The 26,645-nt window shown below is 42.4% G+C and overlaps 1 protein-coding gene across 2 annotated transcripts in view; it reads right to left on the minus strand.

Moving 5' to 3' along the window:
* The window catches only part of inpp5a (inositol polyphosphate-5-phosphatase A), a 137,713-nt gene that overhangs the window by 13,344 nt on the left and 97,724 nt on the right, over positions 1 to 26,645 (minus strand). For both annotated transcript variants that reach the window (XM_023425875.2, XM_023425876.2), the window contains exons 9-12: positions 25,320 to 25,404; positions 9,483 to 9,578; positions 8,522 to 8,596; positions 1,834 to 1,907 (exon numbers count right to left, since the gene is read on the minus strand). In XM_023425875.2, the coding sequence (XP_023281643.1) occupies positions 1,834 to 1,907; positions 8,522 to 8,596; positions 9,483 to 9,578; positions 25,320 to 25,404 (330 nt within the window). The remainder of the gene's footprint in view (positions 1 to 1,833; positions 1,908 to 8,521; positions 8,597 to 9,482; positions 9,579 to 25,319; positions 25,405 to 26,645) is intronic.

Below are 26,645 nucleotides of genomic sequence, written 5' to 3' on the forward strand. Positions count from 1 at the left end.
TTACTCTGCGCTGGACAACAGACGAAATTAACTTGCAGATTAAATGTTTGTGACGACTATTGATTTATAGATTTGAACAAAAGTGAGCCGTGTGTGTACATGAGTGTGTGTGTCAGCGAGGGTGTGTTCAGATGGCCTGCATTAAAAAGAGTGATAACCTCACAGATGGCGAGGGGCCGGTCCGGCGCAGGCTATGAGATGGAGAACAATCCTTGAGGCTTGATTGCTCAAGGAGCACAAGGCAGGCCTGACAGGGGGAGGGGTACTAGTATATGTATGTATGTGTGTGTAGGGTGTGTGTATGTGAGTGGGAGGAGGGGGTTGTTTAAGTTTAACTAGGCCACTGCTTCCCATTACAAGGCAGACAATGTGGTATGACGCACACACAGAGTAGATCAAATCAAATTTCATATGCTGCTCCCGGGTTTCATCTATTTGATTCATCATCACCTCAAGTATGTGGAAATCATTTGTATTCTTCCACAGCCGCACATTCATTCCTCCCTGTGGAGAGATGATTCAGTATTATATGGATAGGTGCAAAAGTCAGCCAGTGTAAAAGGACAATAAATCCACCTGTCACTTATGCAAAGTGATGTAAATGGGGTCCCTGATTAAGACACAGAGTCATTTAAAAAACAGGGACTGGCAGAACCTTGACACACACACTCACACACTCTGTCTCCAGCTCTCACACTTGGTGCTTCACATGTAAGCACACACACACAGTCTGAAACCGGCACACACACACGCTTTGATAGCTCTGTGCATTTCAAGCAATCTCTCAGACACACACTCACTCACTCACTCACACTCACACTCAGACACACACACACACACACACACACACACACACACACTCACTCACTCAGACACACACACACAAACACACACACACACACACACTAAAATCCCCCGCCACCCTGCGCCTGCCACTAGAGCAGTTTATCAAGTAATTATTGTTTGATTACAGCGTTTCATTATCTGCACTGATTGAGTCACAACCAACGGCAAAGGTCAAGCACCATTAACGCGCTGCTCCCGAAACATATTTCCGCGCCGGCCGCATGTTTGCCCTCACTCTCCTCTGAAAGGGCTAATTGCAAATGCATTTGTTTGAGGAAGAGGAGAGGAGACCACCCGCTCCAATCTCCCCTAAGTCCCACTGAGGCAGAATACCAATGCAGCCCAAAGCCAACGCACAGTGACAAACACAACACACATATACGCAGATACACATGGGAGCAGTTTAGGAACATATCCAATCATACTTAACAACTGATAGCCATCAAACACACATCCAGCAGCTTTCAGAAAACCATTCTGGACAATAAGGGGGTGATTGACTTCTTCTGGTTTTACATATTAATAATGACTCCTTATGGCCAAGATCTGGTAAGAAAAATCACTGAATTTACCAACATGTGATGGTTCTCTGTGTGTTCAAGCTCAGGGTTTATTCTATTTATGTCATTTCATTGTCATTTTGTCACTGTCCAGTGAAAACCATGTATCTTCAAGTTTACTGAAACTCAAATTCGAATGATTGATTTCAGATAAACTGAAGGATTAAGTATGTTTTTATGATTTAAGAAAATAATTTCTGGATAAATAAACTATAAAAAACCTCTATGAATTCTTGAAAACCAAATTTCATAGCATTCCATTTAACAGTAGTTGGAATATTTCAGGCAGGAGCAAGTGGTGGAAAGACAGACCAACAAACATATCATTACAGGACATCTGAGACTAGTGTAGGGTTGAAGAAGTTTGTAGTGTGAATGTGAAGGTGTTGTATGAAAACGTTGTGTGTGATGTAACATGGCTCCATACCTGGGTGGGAAAGAGATCTCCAGTTCATGCAGCCGATCCTTGAACATGGACAGCTCTTTGTCAAACTCTAAAAGCTGTGGGACGAAAAGAGAAAAGAGAGAATGGGAGCAAGGTTTAAATGATTAGTTTTTTTTTTTTTTTTACATTTTTGATCAAAGGAAAGTCACCACAGCCTGAATGCTCTTTTTCAGCTCTGCTCTGCTTTACATTGATTCATTCACACATTCCTCTCTACAAGTTGGTTTTCCACTGCAGACCTCTGAGCAGTTGTAAGTCCTGCTGAATAGTTTTTGTGATTATGAATTTACAGTTACAATTTCAAAGACAATTTCAAGCCTTTTCTGACTCAGACAGTTTCTTTTTTTTTTAAAGTATATTTTTTTGGGCTTTTGTGCCTTTATTGGACAGGATAGTGGAGAGAGACAGGAAATGGGGAGGCAGAGAGGGGGAATGACATGCAGTAAAGGCCGTCCGATGCGGGACTCGAACCGGGGCCAACTGCAGCGAGGACTGTGACTCAGACAGTTTCATTTGAAGTCTCATCTCAACTCAAACCAGACATCAGCACTCCTCTATCACCAGGCTTCAGTCTGAATAAGATGTGGGTAAGAATAAGCCGCAATCAGAATCAGCAACTGCCCAGTTGTGTGTGTGTTCCTACCCCTGTTCTACTGGGGGTCTATCTCTCCACCCAAACAGTGCATCCACACACTCTTCATCAATCATGTCTCCTCACCCAGCTGTACTCTTGCACCAGAGTGTACACACACACTTCCCCCAATTTCCCCCCTTTCACAAAACCCATAAATCATTAGTGAAAAGTGCAATTAGCGGCTTCTTGTACACATTAATTATCTTGGAGATGAACAGGTAGCTCGGGCACCTGCATGACTGCCTCCCTGAGAGACTGACAGCGACGTTTCCCAGCAACCCCGGAGGACCGTGTGGTAGCCCCACCCTTTCCTTTCACACAGGAAGGCATCAGGATGGAGCCGAGACATGTTCGTTTAGTGGTAAATTGGGCTATTGTACATGTTTCAGACACCAGGCTACAATTATGTCCTGATGAAGACCTCATCCTAGACGGTACGAGTCTGACAGCGGTTGTAAGGCAGCTTGACATTAATGACATTACATTGGTGTATTACATGGAGCAAGATGTTGACGGATACATGATGAAATATCAACGTGGTGCACATGGGTAATATTTGGAAGGACGTCCTCACATAGTGAAGACGTGGGAGGAGGGAGGGGTGTCATATGAGTATTATTACATCCGCAGAAGGTAACTACAGTCTTCCATCTACACTGACATATTTATGTTGTGCATGTGTGACCATCTAAACATAGTTTGTCTTCACATGACTGTTGAGTACACGTGTAAATAAGCCAAAGTCGAGGATGTGCTTTCACGACGACGCTCTGTGTGTTTGTGTGTGTGTGTGTGTGTGTGTGTGTGTGTGTCATTATGTGTCAGTGGTGTAGAACAGTGGCCATTACTTGCAGGCAGAGGGGCCTCCCAGACGGAGTCTCAGTGGTTCAGGAGGGCAGATGTGCGGCATTCATCAAACTCACACTGCCGGGGTCACAGGAGAGACTCACACACTGTGGATGAGGGATGGCAGAGCAAGGGATGCAACCCCACGCTCCACTGTACACCCCATCTTACCATCCACCCAGTGATACCTTCCTCAAGTATGTGTGTGTTATTGTCTGACTGATGGTGGATTTTTACAAAGGCCAATAATAATATTGTTAATTGAGAGTTCTTGAGAAAATCTTGGATAACATGTTTGGCTGGAGTTACAGGAGCGTAAACTTCCCAAAATCCATTAAAGAGCAGAACAGAACCACTGACATTAGTCTATACCCTGATACAGTAACATCCCGGACTGGCTTCCACACAGTGGGGAAATCAGTAGTGCAGTTGTGTCTTTGTCAATGGATTTACTGAAGCTTCAACAGACCTAGCCCCTTCAACCCCCAGCTCCCCCTGGCCACCCTTAACTACAAAACCTGCTTAATTTGAAGGTAATGTAATGTGGAAACTGACCATCTAATATAACGAATAATAATACAACACACAGCGGCCATTTGTCTGAATTATACCTACTTTTACTTTGACACTTTAAGTACATTGTGCTAATATTATATTTTCAATGGAGTATTTTTAGATTGCAGTACTGCAATTTTTACGACCTGAATACTTCCCCCAGCGCTGATCAACATTGTGCCGTTAAAGTCTGCCAGAAGTCTCCAAGTCTCCTGTTCGCAATAAACGCCACAGATTACTGTGTGTGAAAGACTGTAACACGTCTGTAAAGCTGTGCACTGACACGGAAACCTGCATGTGTGCAACATTACTAGAGGAAATGCTATATAGTGGATGTGCTAGTCATGGACAGGGTAGTTTTTTAATGTAATCTGTAATTACATAATTGCGTTGTCACGCCTAGTTACGGTTGCTATGCTATAATACGACAATTGCTGTTTAGTGGAGGGGTTTAACGGTTGGTCAGTGATGTACATATTTGGCCAATAGTAATTTTTCTACACAAACATGTGACATAAACATCACATTTTTTATTCATTTAAATTCACTGCCACAATGTGTAATGACAGAGACGTTTTACAGTTGGAAAAAAATTGTCAGCGCTCTCTGGTGGACAAACTATGAATATATAGTATATATGCAGTAAGCTAATATCAGCTGATATTTTGGCCCAGCTGATTAATAGGTCTAGCTCTGGTGTGTGTGTGTGTGTGTGTGTGTGTGTGTGTGTGTGTGTGTGTGTAATATATTAAGATGCAGGTTGGGACAAAGATGGTGGGAAGTTAAAAGTGATAATTTATTTAGCAATGCAGTCCTCAAATCAATAACTAACAATTGTCTGTTTGTGCATGTTGTCTACTTACATGTTCACAGGTGTGATTCTGTTTGTTTCAGGTAAAGCACCTGAAGTGTGTGACACCGTTTAAACAGCAGGGTATGAGCAACATATGGCTGTGTGTATCTACAGCGTGTGGGGTTTAAGTGAATATTGAGTAATTCATTCAGGTGAATGGAAAACCCTGCAGACGCAAATTTCACACTACATTTCATCCCAGGTCAATTAAGCAGAACGCTCTGCTGCTCTGGTAGGTAAAAAAAAAAAAAACAGCTTATATTGGTTCAAGGCCTCATGACTTTATAAAGCCAGGAGTAGTCCGTCAACCAGAAATGACCTTGGGAGTTGTGTAGGAAGCGGTGCGAGATGATGCCGCGCCGCCAATATCACAGAGGGAAAAAAGATGAAGAAGTGTCTGGGTAAAAACTGGCCTGTCATGGGCTCAAATTTCTGACTCTGCTTGGATGATCAGCATGCTCCTAAATCAGAGCGCTAGTGATAGTTAAGAGGCAGGAATTTGAGGAAGGTAAAAAGAGGGAACACAAGGTCTGTTGCCCCCAACCGTCCCTCTTAGTGAGCTGGCTCAATGTCCACCACCTGTAATTGTGCTTTGATTTATGCATTGTCAAATATCGCCCGTGACAACACCTGCTGCCATTAAAACCCATCAATAAATGTTGGGGTGAAAGGTCATTTAATTTGATTTTTACACCTCACACTTGGCTTTCATTGCAGGGGCCATATTTTTCCTTCTTTTTATGGGATCTTCATTATTTTGTGTGGAAAAGCGATAAACCGTCACTGACAGGGGGGGTGGCCGATTGGTTCTGAGAGGGGACACCCAAACTAAACATAACACCACAGTGCACTGCAACACTGTTATCTTATTTTCATGTCTGTTAAAATGTGTAGTAGGGAGGAACGTTAAATTTATGTAGAGAGGAATGAAATTAGATGAGGACTGATTTCTGATACAGATGGAAAAACAGATTTCATTAAGGACACTATTTTTTTCAGCTCAGAGGCATTGCTAGAAGAACAGGGAATAGTAGTGATACATAAAAGTTGCAGTGCATTTGCGCTATCTATTCTGATAAAGCTAAGTAAGTTACCTGTTCAGAATAAAGGCAAGCTAAACTAAAAGACAAACCGCAATGCAGCATCAGTTTATATAAATTATAAATCCTTTAAGGTCAGATTTCATTTAGCACGGCTTCTGTTTTGCCACTTAAGAGCTTTGACAGGTAAAATATGAAAGAACTTGGGCTGAAGGAGCATTTGTTCTTTATTTTTTATGTTCCTCTCATGTTTAAAATGTCTCTGGGATTTTGAGTAAAGCCGAGGGCTACGCTGCCAGCATGACAAGAAGAGGAAGGCCAGACAGAAAGGTTCATCACTTACTACAGCTAGTACACAAACACACCCTCCTCTCCTGGTCCCCCATCTGCCGACACCACACTGATAAAGTTACAATAAAGAGATACTGAAACAAAATCAATGGGGACGGCCCTGCGGGCGTGTGCTCCTGGAGAGGGAGAAATTGTGCAGCTCTACGGATGCACAGCACAAACATGCACAGTACGCATGCGTGTGAGCGCGCGCACACACACACACACACACACACACTCCTCCCATCTCTCCACCGGAGCAAGGCCCCGCGGTGCCCCTTGACGCCACGAGCGCCCAGAAAATTTAATCTTCCCAAATACTCATCAGGGCTCTCCATCGTCCCGCCGTGACAGCGCTGGGGATAATTAATTATACAATTTCGATGGGAATATCGACTAAACAAACCTATTAATCATAGCAAAAGTCAATAGGCATGGACACATTCAATCATGTCCCGGCCAATGATTACTCCTCTCAAAATACAATAATTATTTTCAAGAGCTGCCTCGAATTAAATTTCTGTCAAGCTGGTACAAGTCTTACAGTTGATGAAGGATGCAATGGATTTTTTCTCCCCCTTCCCCAGTGGAGGAGTGTGAGGAGGAACATTTATCCTTTTGGAAAGGTAGTTTGTTTTATAAGGATCATAACATGGTGTGTTTAACTAGACCATGACCATCAGATTATCTCTGATGCCCCCATTATGTCATCCATCTTGTCTGGCTAGGTGGGGAGGAGGAGGAAATGAGGGGGTACCTCAGCCTCCTACAGCTACTGTTAAACATTCAGGGTTCCTACATATTTCTGCTGATCAAATTCAATGATGTCTTACAGTACAATGTTCAGGGTCAATATCTGCCAGCATCTTTATCTTACAAACTCCATCTTTGGTTAATCAGCCGAATGATTAAATGTCCTTGCCTGATACTTTGGTGGGGGCTTGTTAATATGCTTTTACAGGGGAAACACATCGACAAAATTATATTTATTCAGGAAATGTGTTGATTATGTCTCTTAAAAAAATGCTCACATCTCCTATTAGTGGGTCAAGCAGACTGAATCAAACAACTGAATTTATATGACCAAACATTACTTAATTACTTAAAAACCAAATATAATTAAGTCTGGCTTAATTTTATAGTGCCAGAAACATTTCCCCCCCAAAAGTTAAAGAAACTTAGAAAAGGGAAAATATTATGTTTTAGATAACCAGAGCAAAGTAACTGACAGGTCCCTGTGACTGAAAACTTATTGACACCAAGTATGTTGTCCTGATGCAGGAAGACTCAACTCATCTGTCAGTTTAAAAACACTCATCTAATTCATGGGCATGCAAACACAAAGAAATACACATCATTTTTATACATGACTTCATACATACTCTATATAGAAATGTATGTCAAATCACAAACAAAAACAGTGATTGAATTGACAGGACACCACGTGGTATATTAATACACCCTCCCTTGACTTACAGGACCCATCTTAGACCATGTTGGAAAAAAATATGACTGGTTGATATGGATAAAATCAATATAATGATGTAGAATAAATAATAAGAATATTTTTCATATTCATACATATATTGTGATATGGAACATGTGTGCAAAATTACACAACAGCAAAAGCAGCGTCCCACTGTTACAGATCAGGCAAAACTGTGTATACTGAACATTTTGTAAAATGATGATATCTGTAACAGGATAGCATCACTTAATTTTCCAATGAAAGCTCATGAATTCTAATATTGAATTATCCCCAAGTTCTTATATTATGTTTTACATTATGCAGCCACGACTCTCGGCAGACTCTGTTTCCAGTCTGCTGAGACTCGTGTCTTCACAGTCTCTTCTGTTGATGTGCAGGCGTGTGTGCATGTGTGGGTATTTCATTGGGATTTTAACAAGGTCCAACTTTGAACTACTTAATGTAATATATAGCCATATAAAAGTGAAAGTGTGTACCGGGTGTATTTCTTCTGCAGACACTTAACACTCCCCTTATCTACACTCAGCCTCATTTAAAAGTTATTCCAAAGACATTTGGCCCCTCACTAGCGACAAAGAGAGTGTGTGTTGGGCTGAAGTGATGTGAGGACATCAACTAAAACATCTGCATGACGCTGGTCAGCAGCTGCATATGACTTGTTTCTATATCTATGTGCTTATTTTACTTTTACAATACCCTTTCTGTACCCACTACCCAAATATGAAAAGCCCTCAAATTAAATTTTGTAGCTGCAATGCTACACACATAATCAATTTGAAATGAAGCAAATGGCTGCCGTTTTTACCACACAGTAGAAAGTCTATAATCAGGGAAAGAAATCAAATTTTTAATTATTAACTATAAGATGACAGATAAAAGAGTAGATGAATATATAAAGGTTAGGAAGCAGGGGGGTGACTTACTGAGGTCCCATTGTTTTCCCGGAAAACGTCCTGGTTGACATAATTAAAAAGCTTCTTTTCAAGCTGAAGAACAACCTGAATCAGATGTGAGAGAAAAATGGACCTCTGATTAATACCAATACTAATGTGAACTGCACTTTGTAATTAGAGCACTAATGAACAGCAGAGCGCTGCAGTGGCAGACAGCACTGTTAATTCTACATGTCTCACTGAAGCATCACACCACTTTACATCAGATGTTAACACAACCTGTAATACCCCAACTTAAGGTATATGACAACACAGACAATGTAGAACCAGAAAATAATTAGTATTCATCACAAGTCCAGAAATGCAGCGTTAAAAATGGTGGAAATTTACAGTGAATCAGTTCAGTAAAACCATGTAAATCTTTCACATCAAGCTCAACTTTGATGAACTTTGACACAAGAATTTTGCGCTATGGACCAATAGCCCATGTTGCACTGGAGAGCAGGAGGGTCTAAAATAGAAGATGCTAACGTAGCTTATCAGCTTGACATTCAGAGCAATAGTTTTCAGACAGGTATGAGACACAGTGAGAGGTACAAATCTCACTCTTGAATGGTTTCAAGTGTGTGAACTTACTGTCCCATCAGCAACAGAGCTTACAAACCATATCAAGATAGCTAGATCAAAGATTCTCCCTACTGAATAAAACAAATAACAATTATGGGGGGGGGGGGGGAAACTGGCCAGTGATAGCATGTTCCCAGCTTGCTAAGGCAATAGTTGTTAGCATGCTAGCAACAGTAGTTCCCCAACTAGCCTTGCAAGTAGTACCATTTTATGTTGTGACCAAGCCTTAAGGCAAATTTGAAATTTAACAAAAAGGTTTTAAGATGAAAATATTATTAAATGAAGTTTATATATTTCTGTTCATTTGAACATAGTTATGACAAGAGAGTATTGTGACAGGCAGCATTAGCGCAGTGCAGCTTACCTTTCGGTCATTATCACTTTCTCGGAATATTAGCTTGTCGACTTCATTGGTGTCGGCGGCTCTGACTGTCTGCATGGTGGCAGTGGAGCAGAGACTCTGGAGGTGAGAGAAGAAGAGAATGAGTGATCAGAAAGGAAGAAAAGAGTGTAATGCTAGTTGAGTGTTCATTAGAATAAGAAAAACAGTATAAACAAAGATACTAACAATGGAAATCATTTATTAATTTATATTTATTTAACTGTGTTACCCGTTACCCAGGTGTTCATAGGTAACTTAAGTATTGCTGCCCCCCACACCATCACATCATTTAGTAGTATATAAAGCTTTAGGAGCAAACTATTACCTAACACCATGCAGTACACTGTGATTCATTTGAATGATTTTTAAAGAACCATCCCACAAACTACCACCTCACTGTCCCTTCTCTTTATCTGGGTCTATGTACTGACCCCATGGACTGTGTGCATGGTTAAATTCCCCTTTGTGGACTCTTTTAACAATTAGTTAAACATTCGACCATCTGTGTTTGAAGACAGTTGAATGAGATAATCCCTCAGCCAGTGGTTCCCATACCACACGGCAGAGACTGGGTGACCTGATTGAAATTCAAAGCACAGATTAGATAATCGGGTCAAGCCAATATAGCGAGCAGAAAAAGGCCCTTTAGACTGAAATGTCACAAATCAGTCCTGCTTCGGCCACGAAGAAACTGCACACCAGATTAGAACAAACACCATGCCCTGAGAGAAAGTGGAACAACTCTCTGTGGTCCCCCCCCCCACTGCCTCAACCCCATTCCTTCATGCTCACCCCCCTCCCCAAAAGCAACTTTCTAAAGCCCTAACAAATCGCTCCATCTTTCACTCATTTAGGCCATCCAAATGCAGGGTCAATATGGTCCCCTGGCAGCCAAATGCTAATGCGCTTAAGTGCGCTTAAGCAGCTTTGTGCAATGAATAGGCCAAAGAAGGAGCTAGTGAGAAGGGCAAGAGATACTTTCCCTGTCAAAAAGTCATTGTAGCCACAGCTAGCAAAGACAACTCAAAAGTCATTTTTTACCATCTCTGATTAGCACCAAATACACCATATCTGGTTATGTTTCTGTTCACTACATTTGTTCATTTCAGTAGTAAATAGAAGCAAAAACTACAAAAGTCCAGAAGGTATAAAAAGGTTGTGAGTTTGACATTTAAAAAAAAATATGTTCTTCAAATGGATCTTAATGTTTTCTGGAGTCTACAAGCATTGGGATCTTGTAATTCTTCCAAGCGAGCTCCCTTCTGTCGTTTACTTTGCAAATCCAAAAGTCAGTCAAGCTGAAATCCCTGACCACATCACTGCTACTACTGAAGCCAGACGCTCACACTGCTCACTGGCACAATGAGCATCAATATTTAAAGCATAGAAAGAGCCCTTCCTTTCATGTTCCAATGATTCTGATAATCCGGTAAGCGAACCCTGGATTTAAAAAAAAAAAAGGTAATCACTAAACATGAGTATGTCCTTGTTTGGCAGTGGTACACCTACAGGAAGAAGCACATGCAAATACATATGGATGTGTCTCCTACTTAGACAAGAGTGGGCTGGTGTCAATCTCAGTGAAATAACTGAACCACAGATTTGGGTGAGCCTGTGCCTTGTAAACTTATTGGCACTGCAATAAGGTTAGGTTAAAAAAAAAGAAAAGATAATTAGCTCATGCTGCCTTTTCTTGAAGGAAAAATATCTTTCCAAGAATGAAAACACTAAATTAAAGTGTTTTAGCTTCAAGGAAACTAATGATTCCATCTGCAGATTTGCACATCACAAGTACGGCCAGTCTTTGGGATATCCTGGACGCTTTGCATACTGCTAGATGCTGACATGTGAATGATTGATCCGTTCATAAGTTCACTGATTGATCAATCAGTGTGTCAGTGCAGTTGGTGGTGGTTCATTGATCACAGCTCTCCTACTGTCGTCCTCTGTGAAAAACATCCTCCTTTTCAAACACACATATAACCTCAGCCCTTGGCTCATCCCAGCATCTCTGTCATAAGCTCTGTCCACCAAACACTTAGATGGGGGAAAATGAGAACCTCATGCTGTCACTTAAGACTATATCAGTGTAGTGATGTCTACTTGCTACTGCCAGCGGAGCCCAGGTGCTTGTGCAGAACAGTTGTCCCCCTTCAAAGTTCCTGCCTCCTAAGCACATTACATGTAGACACGCTCTCACTGACCACCCTAAATGATATTACCATAATTCATTTGACTGCAATTGGCTCCTTATTTGATACATGCCAATTAGTCTGAGAAAGGGAGTGGGGTAGGCAGGCAATGGGAAAATATTAACCAGCAGCTGTCAGGAGAGGCAGCTATGGTTCAGGAGACAGTAGGGATGTCTTCACTCCTTTGGGGGAGAGAAGACTGATCCTGCAAAGTGACTTGGTAATACATCTCTGCATTATGGGTCACAGGTCAACACTGGGTGTTTGCAGAGGGCCAGAGGCCGGGGGGCTGGGATGAGAGGTTGCCGAGGAAGGCGCTGGCTTTGTGCATCAATGGAGGATAATCTCGTGACTGTCGAAGGAGGAAGCGGCTGTTTAAAGGAGCTCTCTATTCCAGCTGCTCTCCTTAGAAGAGAGGTTAAAGCAATCTGTCCCACTTGAAAGAGCAAAGACACACACACATTCAGGCCTTCTGTCTCTGGTCCAGTCAACAGATGGAAGTGATCCACTGTGCCCAACTTAAACACTAAGACACCCACACTCAGCATCATACCATTCCTCACAATGCATATCAAACACAGAGGAGTTTCCCAAGTCAACAGTTAGAAAAGAAACCCTCAGAAAAAAAACACATTCAATTAAAATTGCCCTGCAAAGGTTTAACATAAAATAAATATTCAATTTATTAAAGACAATAAAGCTTCATTCTCGGCCCAATACAAAGCTGATTAAAAGATAAAGAGGAGCATTATTCTATATTTATCTTATTTTCAACAAAGCCCATGGAATCCCATCTCCTCAGCCCCAAGCCCATTCATTTCTACTGAAGATGTGAATCTTTAAAACCTGGTCGCAAAAAACAAAACAAAACAAAAAAACGTTACATTTTCATAAAACAGCGGGGCACTGTAGTTTTTGGCAAATGTTGCCCAAACAGGAATTAATTATATATTTGTTGGGAACTATAGTCAGGTGTGGATTAATAAATGTGCAACAGGACGGCATGTGTGGGATTGAGTCAAAATAAATGAAATAAATATGTGTTCATGGTAATGAAGGAACAGTGTGGTTCACTTATGTGTTTTTAATTGTTTTTGGACAATAACGTAGCTCTAGATAGATAGATAGATACTTCATTCATCCCCTAGGGGAAATTCATGTAATTCTATGGCACCAGTGGTGAAAAGTAACTAAGTACATTTACTCACATACTGTTCTGAGGTACCAATTGAGTATTCTTATTTTATGCTACTTCATACTTCTTTACAATATCTCACGAAAAATCAAAAGCTTAGAAAACAAGTTCAAAAACTGAAACAGATGTTTGAATCCGAACTCTGTTTTTTCTTCTCCCATCAATCATGTGACGACCCTTCAGGTTTATCTGGTGGTAAATAAAACTGTATTTCAAGTAGTTCAAACAAACTCCACCTCCAGCAGCTACAACAGTAACATGCTGCTGACACACTGATGCGTCAGCATTAATCATTTAATCATGTCATATATATTATATCAGTCAGAGCGACCAAAACTACTTTTTTGCTGCTAATACTTGTGTACTTTCACTTTATGCAGAACTTTGAATATTTTTATATTCCTGTCTTGGTACTTTTACTTCAGTAAAGGAGCTGAATACTTCTTCCACCACTGTATGACACAGAGCAATAAGATATATCAAGCTTTAGATACAGGCAACTCTTGTTAGTAGAATCCTTTAAATATATATTTGTATACAACAGTATATTATACATTTGATTACAGGGAATGCTTTGTGCTCTTGGACACTGGATCTGAAAACTCAAATCCTTTGAACCATGATCCACATGTGAGATCTAGTTTAAGACCTGTACTTGGCTGACTATATCTGTATTTGCTTTATGCATATGTCTGTACTGGACTGGATGGGAAAACATGGTACACTGGTTGGTAGATGTCAGTTGTCTTTGTATTTTTGATATAATCAGAATCACAGATTGGCTAAGTACGAACAAGAAGCAGAGATCTGAGACATTACAGTGTACGAGCCAATGCACAATTCATCCTGACTGCTCTGGAGTTTATATATTTATTCCTCCCGGCCTCATCGCACTCCCCCCGCAATGATTCACACTATTCACTAAACAGTCATTCCACCTATATAATAATCCATGGAGTGCGTTAGAACACAGTGATTAAACTTCAATCAGGTAGAGAGAGTATAAGACTGTGAGCAGAGGGACACAGAGGATGAGTAGACAATAAGCTAACTATTCATTCTTCATTACCAGAGGCAGGGGACAGGGGCTCCCCTTTGTGTCAGCAGGGCCAGTGGCATTGTCAGAATGCGCCATTATTCTCTCGTTGCCACGCAAAGCGGGTCTGCCAGCTGAGTTAAGGTGTGCCAGCAGAGCTGGCAGGTTCAGCATGAATTGCTTTGCGCTCCGATCACTTTTCTTCCGCCCGCCGCCGTTCATCACGCCCATCCCGCATGCATGATTGTGACATCTGCCCGAGCTGGGTAGAAGGGGGCATCCAAAGTAGGCAACAACAAATTCGGCCTCTTGCTATCCTGCCAGCTATTACACAGGGAAGCCAGTAAATCAGCTGTGACCCTCCCCACCCGATCTGACTGGACACAAGCCAGAGTTATCCACTCCTCTCTCCCAGTGGCCGACTAATTTAATGCCTCTAAACACGGTGGATTCATCACTGACACACACAGCAGGCTGGGGAATCAAGATGGTGGAGAGGTGAGAGTGGACACATTATCACCCGCAAAGTTAGCCTCTGTGTGACCCACTGGTCAATGCTTGACCCTAGTAAACCTGGCCTGTGTCACCCCTAACAGCGAGTAACACACACACAAACTCTAACCCCTTCCCATGAACTCGTTGAGCTGCGTGAGAGCTGACAGTGAGGCTTGTTGGCAGTGTGTGCATCGTAGGAGGTCTCCTAACCTGCCACGCCCTCACCAACAACTAGCTGGAAGAGGTAAGAGGGTGTGTGAGGTAGTGATAATGTGCCCTATTTATCTTGTGCATTATAACATCTGGGAAACTTCTCTAAAAACAATAGCACGCATTGAGGGCTGCCATTCTGGCTTTACCTTCAGAAACTGGCCAAAAGCATTTGTCCCCTCGGAATGGATAATGGACAGGCCACAAATCATTCAAGACAACAGGACGAAGGGGTGTGTGCGTGTGAGAGAGAAACTGAATGTATGTGTATGTTTTGTGTGAGTGTGTGTGTGAGTGTCTGTGTGTGTGTGTGTGTGTGTGTGTTCCCCCCTGGTATTTAACTTCTCTGCTGGCCCATTCTGCAGGGCCCCGCAGGACAAATTGCCCTGCATGGTTGTCTTTGAGAGGCAGTGCAGCGCGCAGAGAAAGGGACAGGGCTGAAACACAGGGAACAGGCCTATAAAAATTCATCACTTTGACCCTAGCGACCTCCCACTACTGGGGGGTTACACACACACACACACACACACACACACACACACACACACACACACACACACACACACATTTACACATACACACACACAAGCACAGACTTGCCCACCCACCCAAACTCAGAGTGTCAGCTGGGAGCTACTCTTCAGAAATGATCTCCAAACATTTTAGGTAAAGAATCGTACTAAGAGAAACACACAGCGACTTCAGCAAGACAAGTTGAGCCACAGAAATGAACTAAGCCTCCTCTCTGTTTCTCTCTCCCTCTCTCTCTCTCTCACACACAAACACACATGCACACTTGCACTCACAATAGCCATGGAAAAGCCTTCTACACAGGAAAAGGCCACCAGATGCTTCATTGTGACTGTGTCTGTGTGTAAAGTAAAGGCAGTAAAAGGAGGGTGGGTTCTCCTGAGGCATATTAGTCCCAGTAAGAGGAGGGCATTGTCTCAGCCTTGGCTCTTGACACATTACTGCCACCTGTACAAAGAAAACCTAATGAGAGATTTAATCTGAGAAACCTCCCCTACCACTTTTAGTCAGCACTTTGAAACCAACCGCAGCAGATGTCTGGAAGACTGTTTAACGTACCGGCTTCTCTTAACCTCTCAATAAGGCAATGCATGCTTAAATAGCTCAATAGCCATCTTAATGTGGCATTCATTTGAATGTTGTTAGTTGCAGTTGTTATGTTTTGAAAGGGGAGCTTTGTGATCTGAAGGAGTAGCCAGCAGTGCTACAACCATTCATGCTTTCTTTTTTAACGCTGCAGACTTAAAAAGAACATTTATCCTGCTAATGAGGAAACAAATTCACATCCAGCCGTGAAGCAATAGTTGTTGCACATTTAAACATAGCCAAAAGTAGTGCTGTAGATAGAGTATAAACACTTAAACTGAGCAGCCGAAATCACTGCACTCTCATTTAATTCACCTATTCCATCGCAGCTCTAGCTTGGAATCAATTAAAGGAAACAGACAGTGAGGTAATTTGTCGTTGCTGAGTCAATTACAGAATATCGAAGACCCAATCAGTGACTGGTGATTAGTGACGGTCCAATAGGAATGAGTTGAGTTCATTACACTGGTATTCGATAAAGATCAGGACCAAACAATTAATGAAAGTCTCATTCTTTAGCCTTTAAGAGAGCATGGTTAGCATGCACTACATACATGCAACAGAGATTCATTCACATGTTAGAAGTTGTCAACTTAATTAGACCAAGATTAAGCCATAAACACTGATTTTTTTCCCCCAGAAATAGAAAGGATTTTTTTTTTTTAATTTTCTGCAGCAACAGTTGAGCTACCAGAGCTGTTGATGGCTTTCTCAGCCAGGTGACCAGCTATCCTCCCTCCACTGTGCACTGGAGGAGAAGCACAAAACCCTCCTAACACACAAAGAACATTGATTCATTTGGAGCACCACCCTTTAATTTGTTTGCACCATTTCATCTAAATGATGCGCTTGTCCACCAGGGTGAGAGAAAGAGGTGTAATTCAGCCAAGGAAAGAGGAAAGAGGAAGGTACGGGGGGGGGGTGGGGGGGGGGTCTTGACACCCCACCACAGGGCGCTAGGCAACCATCTAGTGGGTGGGCTTTGTGATACATTTTACCAATTTTTCATGCCCATCCCTCTTGATGTGACCCCACTCAGGGCCTTTTATGCCCCTGACAGCTCTGCGCAGGAAAACATGCTGCCGCTCTGATAGCATGAAATCGGGAACAAAGACCCCCAGGGAGAGGAGAAGGGGGCCACCGAGGCACGCTGTGCTCCGGTCCCGCCTGGCTCTGGACACAAACAGATGTTAGGCCAGCCCCGGCTCTCTCTGCACCCTGAAAGAGGAGGCCCTGTAGGAGAAATGGGCCTGAAATGCATTGTTTTGGGCCTCCTCTAAGACAAAAAGTGGAGCCACTCCTTCTGAAAGAGCCCGGCAATATGGCCGTCACAGATAAATCACACAAGGGGGGCTGAGAGAAAGGCTCATGAATTCTCTGGCCCTTAATGGGCCCTCTTAAATATGATGGGATATTTGTGTGTGAATGGAGCCCAGTGACTTTTAATGTCAGATTGCAGAGTTGTTTAAAAGCCCATGGTGCCAACACTGAGTTTACAGCTGTGTTACAATGAGCCATTCTGCAGGAACATCACTCTGCTGCTGACAGTAGAGATTCACACCGGGAAACCTGTAGGCCAAGTTGTTTAAATAATGTTAGCACCTCTGGCTTCCTTAACAGCATGATCACTCTTCCTTTTTCATTTTGCAAAGTGATGAAAGGAAAACAAATACCATGAGTTAAAGATGTCGCCTGATTTGAATAAGAGGTGTGAGCGACTTGTTGAGTGGGGAGTGAATTCAGCCATGTGCAGCCATTCTTATACAGACTGCTGTTTTGCATATGCATTAGAACAAACTATAATGAATATAATGATGGAAATGGCTATGGAGACGGTGTGTGTGTGCGTGCGCGCATGTTTGTGCACCCCCCCCAAGAGACAACATGTGTTATCTTGGCAACCACTCTATCCCTCAGATAGAAAAAAAAACAATTATTGTGCTGTGCTTTACAAAGGCTGAGGACTGCATTAGTCAAAAATAGACTGACATCATACAAGTTGGACACTATGTGCCAGGCACAAAGAGATCCCTATCCTTCACAGTTTATGCCACATTTCATCTGGACTAAATAATAGCATCACTGTTAGCTGCTGCTGCTGCTGTTCCTGCTTGTGATTTCAAAGGCAGGGGTCAATTCCGACTAACAGAGGACAAGACAAACCATCAATAAAGCGAGAGATAAAGAAAGACTGAGCTGGGAGCCAAAGTTGATTATTCATGATTTATAGAGAGATTACACTGTTTAGAAAAAGTGGTGGATTAAATAAAAAGGACACAGATTCAGTATCAAGTCTGCTTGAATTCACAGACTGATGGAATTATTCAATAATTAGATTTGGAATAATTATTATGGATAATCTTGTCATGGTTACTAATAAATGAAACACAAGAATATTATTTTATTTTAAATAAGATGTCAACAGTAAGCTGCATTAGATTCCTCACACAGAGAGACGGCTCAGGGACATTTAAGGATGCATCGCTGCAACATGTTTTTACTAGTTTGGCGTCCATATGTTTGTAACATACTGACAGCGTTTGGCTGATATACAAAATATGATCTGCTTTACCAAGATGTTATGATTCATCTTTCAACTTTTGAGCAGAATTAGTAAAATGTGGCTTCAGAAATGTGACCCCCCCCCCCCCGTTTTACTTAATTTTCTATGACAAAAACTGAATATCTTTAAAGACGTCACCCTGGGATTTCTGTAAAGGCGTTTTACAGATGAAAAGATGAATCAGTTAATCCAGAAAATAATCAGCAGATTAACTGACGATGAAAATAATCATTAGCTGTGGTTCTGATCTGATTAAATATGCTGAAGAATGCCAGGAGACATTTTCAGATAAAGAGAAAATGACTAGACAGGAAGTTGAAGACCACAAAGAAAAAAAACAGAGAGGATAGACGGTTGGGTGTGAAAGAGGATGAAAAGATGTAAAAAAGAAGATACACAACTGAAAGAATGACATAGTGGATGATTTTAAGTAGAGTGAGGCTGTATTTAGGAGAATTTTGAGCTATTAAGTTGCATTTAAATACTTCTATATTTTTATAAAGTATCTATATAAAGTATTCTGCAGGCTTGGTTTTCAGGAGAACCCCATTGTGCACAGCAAATAAAAACAAATTAGCGTGATACAAGTGTTTCCCAGCACCACTTCCTCTAGTGTTAAACTTTTACAAACAGCTGTAAAACTATTGTAGGAGAAGGAGGGACAGTGCAGCAGCAGTGCAGCGAGTCTGGAGTAAAAAGAGACATCTCAGCTTTGGTTCCAGCTGGAGGAGACAGCAGTGGTGAAGGATTGAGGGGTAACTCAGGCTACATCCCTGACCGGGGCCAACCCCAGGGGCCTACAAGGCAACGTGCCCTCCCAGGCCCTGTTAGTGCCAGGCTCTGCGCTCATCCTCGGCTTGGTTTGTCACGCCATCCCACCGTTGGCATGGTGTTCCCAGCTGCCAGTCACAGTGCCCCCCCACACTCCACCCCCTCCCTCCAAGTACACAGTGGCAATAGCATGGCTGGCGCCGGGCTCAAACGGCCTGTTGTTAATGAGCAGGACCAACAGAAGCCATTGCTTGTTCTTCATTTGCCAGCATTTTAATTATATGGACAGCGCTCCCATCAAAGCTGCATCACTCAAGTTACGCCCTCATAGCTGAACTCTTTTTTCCTCTGTGTCTTCAGTGCTGTATTCATTAGCATCGAAAGCAAACAGAGAGACGAAAGAGAGAACAGACGCTGTTGTCTAGAGGGAATAGTCTCCCTCTATATCCAGATGGGTTATCTGTGATATAATGGGCCCTCATTGTGATAGATTGGTCTCTTCTAGTCAGATAATATGCTTTTATTGTATTGTAAAGAAACATCTCCATCACAGGCTTCACCTGCGAAGCCATAAACAGGCGTGGGTCAAATAGTAGGTGTTAATAACTGCTTTAACTTGCATGGTGCAGTAAACGGGAGGAGTTTACTGCATCAGGACAATTAAGACAGTGTCAGGTGGGTTGTCTTTCACAGAAAAGTATATTGATTTAGGAGGCTACAACAAACCATGTAGAGGATCTGTAAATACAATTTGCTGTAGCAATAAAATAGTCAAATATAACCCTCGTCTCTGTAAACTGAGTCTTGCTTATAATTTATATTTGAGAATAAATTAAAGAAGAACATTGTTACAGCACTGTTCTGATTTGAAATAAAATGGTAAAATTTTCTATAATAAACTTCCCTCTTTATTCAAAATATAATCTGATTAACTATATGTGGGTTGGTGCATGTATGTGTGTGTATAAACACACACATCTGTGACTGTGGGTGTAAATGCATGAGTGTTTCTGGGAAGCTGAGGGCAGCCAAGGAGGGTCGCAGTCCCTAGTGTCAGGGGTTCCACAGAACAGAGGCCCAATCAGTGCTGGCCCACTGGTTAATGGATGGATGGCTCCCAAAATTAATTAGCCTGACTAATGTAGTGTACACTTAATTACACTGGCCGCCTTTTGATTTATAGCTGGCCAGATACACACATGCTAGTCAAAGTCGGACTAAAAAGGGAAAAATTGTTTAGCCTTTACTGGTGCAAATTATTTACCCAGACTAGGTTCAGTGGCCAGGACGATGGCTATCACATATTTGATGAACTGTTGCTGGTGTCTGCAGGTAACATGAACAGACAACATGTTTTGTTTCTTCAACAGTGAGACCTATATCTATACTTTTTAATTACAAAAAAAAATTAATTCATTAAAGAAAATTATAGAGCTCCTAGCTATGAAGTTACTAAAATCTTTCTTTGGTTTTTTAATACTTCTCCAGACTGGGTCAAAGAAATCATACATCTTCCATCATACATGTACAAAAATAGAGAAGTAATCCATCCAGAGCCTAAGGTATAAATTCTGCATATAGATGCAGCGATAAACATAAATAAAGAAAAGAAGACATTCACAGCATGATTTTTCCTGAATGTGTCTCTCAAAAATTGCTTGCTTATATTTCTATCTCCACTGTCATGGTCATGCACACAGAGTGACTCCACAGTGTGAAAAATGAATGATCTATCATGTTGGCCTGTCATTACCAAGCATTTTACAGCATTCATTAGGAGTGGGGCTAGTCTGGGGCCCCACCTTTAATTTCATGCTGCTCAAGCGAGAGAAAAGGACACAGGACAAAGGAAGGAAGATTGATGCCTGGTCCGGCCCTCTGCACTTCCCGCAGATGCAGAGAGGGGGCGCTGATCCAAACCACTGTGCAGTCAATGCGAGGCCAGCTAACCTAATGAAATCTGTCCATGTAGCAGCAGATCAGGCCCAATTAAAGCAGCCCCACGCCATGTCACGGGGACAGTAGATCAAGTCAGCAATTAACCTTCCCGCTGGCCTCTATCAATCCTTAAATTGGAGCGGGCCGGCCAGCAGCACACAATCTCTGCAGATATTAAATTTACATTCTATTAAGTTTAATTAGGAGGGATTTTAAATATACTAGGAGTCCAGGCACGGAGCCCTAAGCCTGTCATCTACACCGCTGATTCACAGCCACCGGCCACCACGAGGGACGCACACACACACACTCTCTCACACACAACTATACATTATACCACCTTCTACCTAAAGCATGGAAACAAGAGAAAACTGTGTTTGCTGATGCTGTGAATGGGTCAACAAGGGTTGTGTGACCTGGCTTCATGACTGAGGTCCCAACGAGGGAGGGCACTGCTCAGCTTTGGCTGACGATGGTTTCGTTAATAAGATTTTTAGGGTTACTACATTTTAACTATTGTACTTTAATTTTTACTTCAAAGATGAAACTGGAAGTTATTAGCCGTTTGTGTAGGACTATCACCTATCTGATCCAGCAGGATTTCCTGCTCTGGCACATTCTCCATCCTATTCCTGCTTCCTCTAACCATAACCCTCCCACTCAGATTCTGAGGAGTTGTACATGTAGCGATGTTGTCTACTGTAACTCTATCAGCCCCCATCACACTGGTTAAAGTTCACCTCAAGACATGAACTAGAATCAAGGCTTATTAACTGCCTTTGAAGACAGAAAAAACAGCCTCAGTTTCAGGTAGTGGGAAGTAAAAGTGTATAGAAATGTTAATGAATGAGAAATGAAAAAATTGTTAATGCTGATTCCTATTGCAGCAGCTACAAACCACATACTAGAGTATCAAACTTCAGAGCAGCAGTGACAGTGCAAATGTTTACCAATCAAGGTTTGATTAGATGCAATTTTAATGAATTATGTTTATACAAGATTTCTGTAAGAGACCACATCACTAGTCATAAAAGAGAGGCCAAGAAAGAGGCAGTGGGCGAGGAAGAGAGATCAATGATAAACTGAAACTTCTTTATCTTAACTGAAGCATAGGGGGGTGGCTGTTTTAATGGAACTCTCAGATTTGTGCTTGTAATCTCAAATTCAGCAGCAATGTGTAAAGAACCTTGTATGAAACATGGGCTCAGCACATGTTCTGGTCTCTTATGTAATGCATGGGGTTTGTAAATAAAAGGGGTGTAATTTCACTGTTCACACTCAGCACCAATGAGATACCAATGATCTAATTGAGGTCTTTAGATCTTTCTTGAAAACTCAAGAATCAGGTCCCGTCTTTAGTCAGTTAATCACTGCTGGCTTGAATGTGTCTTGAGCACAAGTGCTTGATAAGGGATTGTAAGGAATCGCAGACAGCACATCAGCAAGTGGACTGTGAAATATCGGATTCGCCAGACAAAACCTTTCCTTTGCGGTTTCCTGTTTTATCAGCACCGATGCGAAGCATGATCAGACCCATGGGAGAGGAAAGAGGTGGTTGGTGGGGACTGGACCACCTCCAGGCTGCTCAGCCCTAGCATTAGTCTCCACGTGGCTGTGTCCTTTGTCTGCCAGTCAAAGGGCCGCTGAATGAGGGTCAATTGAAACCAATTCCCTCTGTCGGACACAATTAATGGGGTTGCCCGGGCTGGGCAGAAGGGGGGCAGCCGCAGGCCTTTGGTTACTGATCCTGCCGCACAAGCATGCCAGGAATTTGCCACCTGGAATTTGCCCTGTGACAATAACAAATCCACCCCCTTCCAAACCCACCTCCTTTTCTGTACACACATGGATACATCCTAAAATACCCCCTTGTCCCATCCACCCACCCACAAGGGAGGATGGGTGACAGGGGAGTGGTTAGAGGTTGTCCGCAGTCTAGTCACCCACAATGGACCAGGGACAGAGAAGAAGAGAAGTGGTGTAGTGTGCAGCTGTAGAGAAATGTACTGCAGGACTTTCTGATCCAGTGACTCTAAAGGTGGGGCCTAGGGATCCTCATGGGTGCTCAAGGGTTGTTTCTGGTTTTCAGCAAATCACAAAGACAAGCAGTTTAATTTTGTGATTATTTTATCCACTTAACACAGAAAAAGTATCTATTCATCCGCATGGTTTTGGGGGCCTTTCCTATCGATCGAATGTGGAGAGAGAATAGTGCGGAAAGCAAAAAAATGAGACTCTCAGACAGTGAGAACAAGAGCCAGGCTCTGCGTGTCTGAATCAATCTTCGGATAAGTATGGACGATCGATCCACCACCAGCCCATATACAGTTAAGCACTTCAGTGGATGTGCACTAATTGTCCTGTTGACATTAATTGTCATTAAAGGGCTTAAAATGGCCTCCCGGCTGTGAGTTACATCCTGCGCCAAGGTTGCAACCCATTTGTTTATTGGTGATATCACAGCTCTCTCTGCCGCTAACACACAGGTCACTGTTAAATCGGACAGGTTGACCACTGCACAGGACGGGTTTATACGAAGTAGCGCTGCCCCTTTAATGGCACGTTTCTCACAGATGACATCATCAGTCTTTTCTGTTGTCCCCATTAAATGGTCAGTATGTTTGAAGAACCCTCATTAAGCTAGAGGGAAAATGTCTAGGTGTGTGTGTGGTTTATGTCATAGCCCACAGCTCTAACTTCCTGAGGGGAACTCTAAAAGGCCTCCCCCCTGCATTGCTGCCACACCCCTTTAAACGGGGTGAATCAATCAGATTCATTTGGCCTAACAAATTGGTTTGTGTGTGTGTGTGTATTCGCTCAGGATTTGCATAGGGGGCCAAAGGTGCATAAGAAAGGAGCTGTGTGGAGGGGAGAGGGGGCAGAGATGGATACACACCGATGCAAGCCTAACACATCCCACGAAAAGGGGTCATGACCCTTACTGCACTCAAACAGTGTTTCAGAGCGGTAGAGACACGGAGAGGGTGAGAGCTCATCTACCAGAGAGCAGCACGGACAAGACAGGAAACATGATTAGCTACACAGATATCACCTCATCTGACTCTGTTTGATTGGATGCTTTCCTTTCATCTTAATGCAGCCATGCTGCATAAAACTGAGAACTGCCATAGGAAGCTAAAACCATTTCATATAATTTAATGTGTAGAACACAGTGTCTTTTATCACAGAAATGCTGATCAGATACAAACCAGTATCTCAGTGTTATAAATCACTGTGACCTAAATGTATGCCAGGTCACATCTAATTGCGATAGTTGGATTCTGAATAGCCTCAGTGTTTGCACATCTGCTGTTGTGAATTCTGTGCTCGGATTTATTATGTCCACAGCAATGCATGTTCACATGATCAGTGGGCGACCCAATTACAGAACCAAAATCAAATGTACTGCACAAACTTTGAGGCAATCAATCCATGCCCCTGATAGATTGCTGAGTAAAAGCATGTGACGACCATCCCACTTGAGCTGGGCCCTCTAGAAGGGATGATGATTTACACGACTGCACCTCTAGTGGCCGGATGACTAAACTACAAAAGGTTTGTTCTTGAGCGCCACACAGAGTGAAGTCCTTCCTAAGTCATTTGAGCAAAACCCTGCCATTCAGAAAGCTTTCCCTCCTCTTCCCTTCTCTCATGAATGGGCCTCTGATTGAAATGAACAATGCCCACACCTTGAACAGGACCACTGATTCGAGGGTCCATTGTGCTGGAAAGGAGGGAGAGGATCGGCCAACAAGTGGCTCTCCCACTCTGTTATCACAGGACTCTGCTGTCTGTGGTGGGCCTTTATGACTTGTTGTGCCACTAACCCCCCATCGCGTCATGGAGAATGCTGAATGACTGCACTACCTTGGCTCTCACTGGCCTCATTTGCACCAAGAGAAGGAGGGGAGGAGGAGAAAGAGGAAGAAAGGGGGGGAGGGAGGGAGCAGGAGAGGAAGGTTGAGAGAAAGAGCAGTGAATGGCACCATAACATAACAATGCACTTGGAGGCTCAGTTGGCAAACACAGCTGGGCCAGCCACAGTGAAGCGTTTAATGAGTCATAACTCTGAAGAGACAGGGGGCTACTAAAGCCACTTTTACTATATTGCAGTCTCTCTCTAATGCACACAAATACAAGCACACATACATTTTATATTACTGTGAGTTTGATAGTACTTTGCTGCATATGTATATAATATATTAGCATACAGTTGTGAGCACATTTCCCCATATTGCACACGTAATCTAGACAATTAGACTTCCATCTCTGATTCGCCAGGTGTAATACAAAAAACACTCACCTCAATAACCTGCTTAGAGTCCAACCTGAAGTTAAAGTCCCCAAAGACAAAATATGGCACCTTTTCATACCGCTGGTCCGTGATCCTGCAAAACATTACAACCAACTCGTCAGTGACAATGTTTTTAAACAGACATCGTAACCTCTGTGACGGGTGCTGGCAGCCAGAACTCACCAGACAACTAATCACAACCCTAATGATCCTAAATTATTACCAGTCATGTTAAATAACAGAGAAGATTCTGAAAAACATGTTAGTGTTGGCAAACATCACCATAAGCTGGCAAAGACTTTTCAAGAGGTCATCTGATGATCCCCTTGACCTCAGGGTGTTTAGTTCATGAGGGCCACAGCACCACCTAGTGGTCAGCACACTTTGATCAGAAGGTTTTCACATTTGCAGAGCTGAGACGATACATTCTTTGTAAAGTTTTCTGTGCTCTGATAGTCTTTTGGTAGACATTGATGATTTATAAGATAGTACACACAGTATGGATGTAATGATGGAGCAGAGAGAGAAAATGACAGAACATAATATAGAATACAAATTTTCAGGAAAAACATGAGTCCTATGATGAGGACTTAAAGGTTTATAGATGACGTAGACATACAGGTATTTAAATAGCTCGCAACCTTGAAGAAAAAACCTTCTTTATAATACTGTCACCTTCAGAAAACCATGTATTAAATAGATCTAATGATATTGTTTAACAAGTTTGCAGCTTCCTATGTGCAACTATTTATTCAAAAGCAAGTGAATCTTTCACAGCACCCACATCGTCCCTGCACCAGGTTATCTTCATCTTTTACGACTTGTCTGCTGAACATGTTCCTGAACACAAGTAAACATGCTTTCAGTTCAAACTGTAAACTCTCAGCACGAACACCACAATTAAAATAATAAATCTTGATAATTTCTTTAATAATCTGCTTTGAAGTAAAAGAAAATTCAATTAGTTGGATTGATCAAAGGAAGAGGGAAGCATCCCAAACCCTCTCACTCTGTAGATTTATGTGTGGACTTGTGGGACCCTGAGTCAGAAACAGACTTGAACAGCTTGAAGGACTCCATCTACCCATGATGCCACAGGCTCTACCTCAGGAGGACTGTGACTAAAGTGACTCCTGTTTGTGCTTGTCTTGTCTTGTACTTGTCTCTTGTCTTGCAAATGTTTTTAATGCACTGACTTCATTGCTTTCTAAACCTGAGAGTCTGGTGTCAGTGGATTCATAGAGTGTAGATCCTCTCACTGAACTACGTCCAAATCTCTAGAACCTCACCACAGGGCCAGCATCCCAGTGCTTAAAAAAAAAAAAAAAAAAAAAA

This window comes from Seriola lalandi, unplaced genomic scaffold (assembly GCF_002814215.2).
Source record: "Seriola lalandi dorsalis isolate HSWRI2012SDOR001 ecotype SW California unplaced genomic scaffold, Sedor1 jcf7180002054795, whole genome shotgun sequence".
Lineage (NCBI taxonomy): Eukaryota > Metazoa > Chordata > Actinopteri > Carangiformes > Carangidae > Seriola > Seriola lalandi.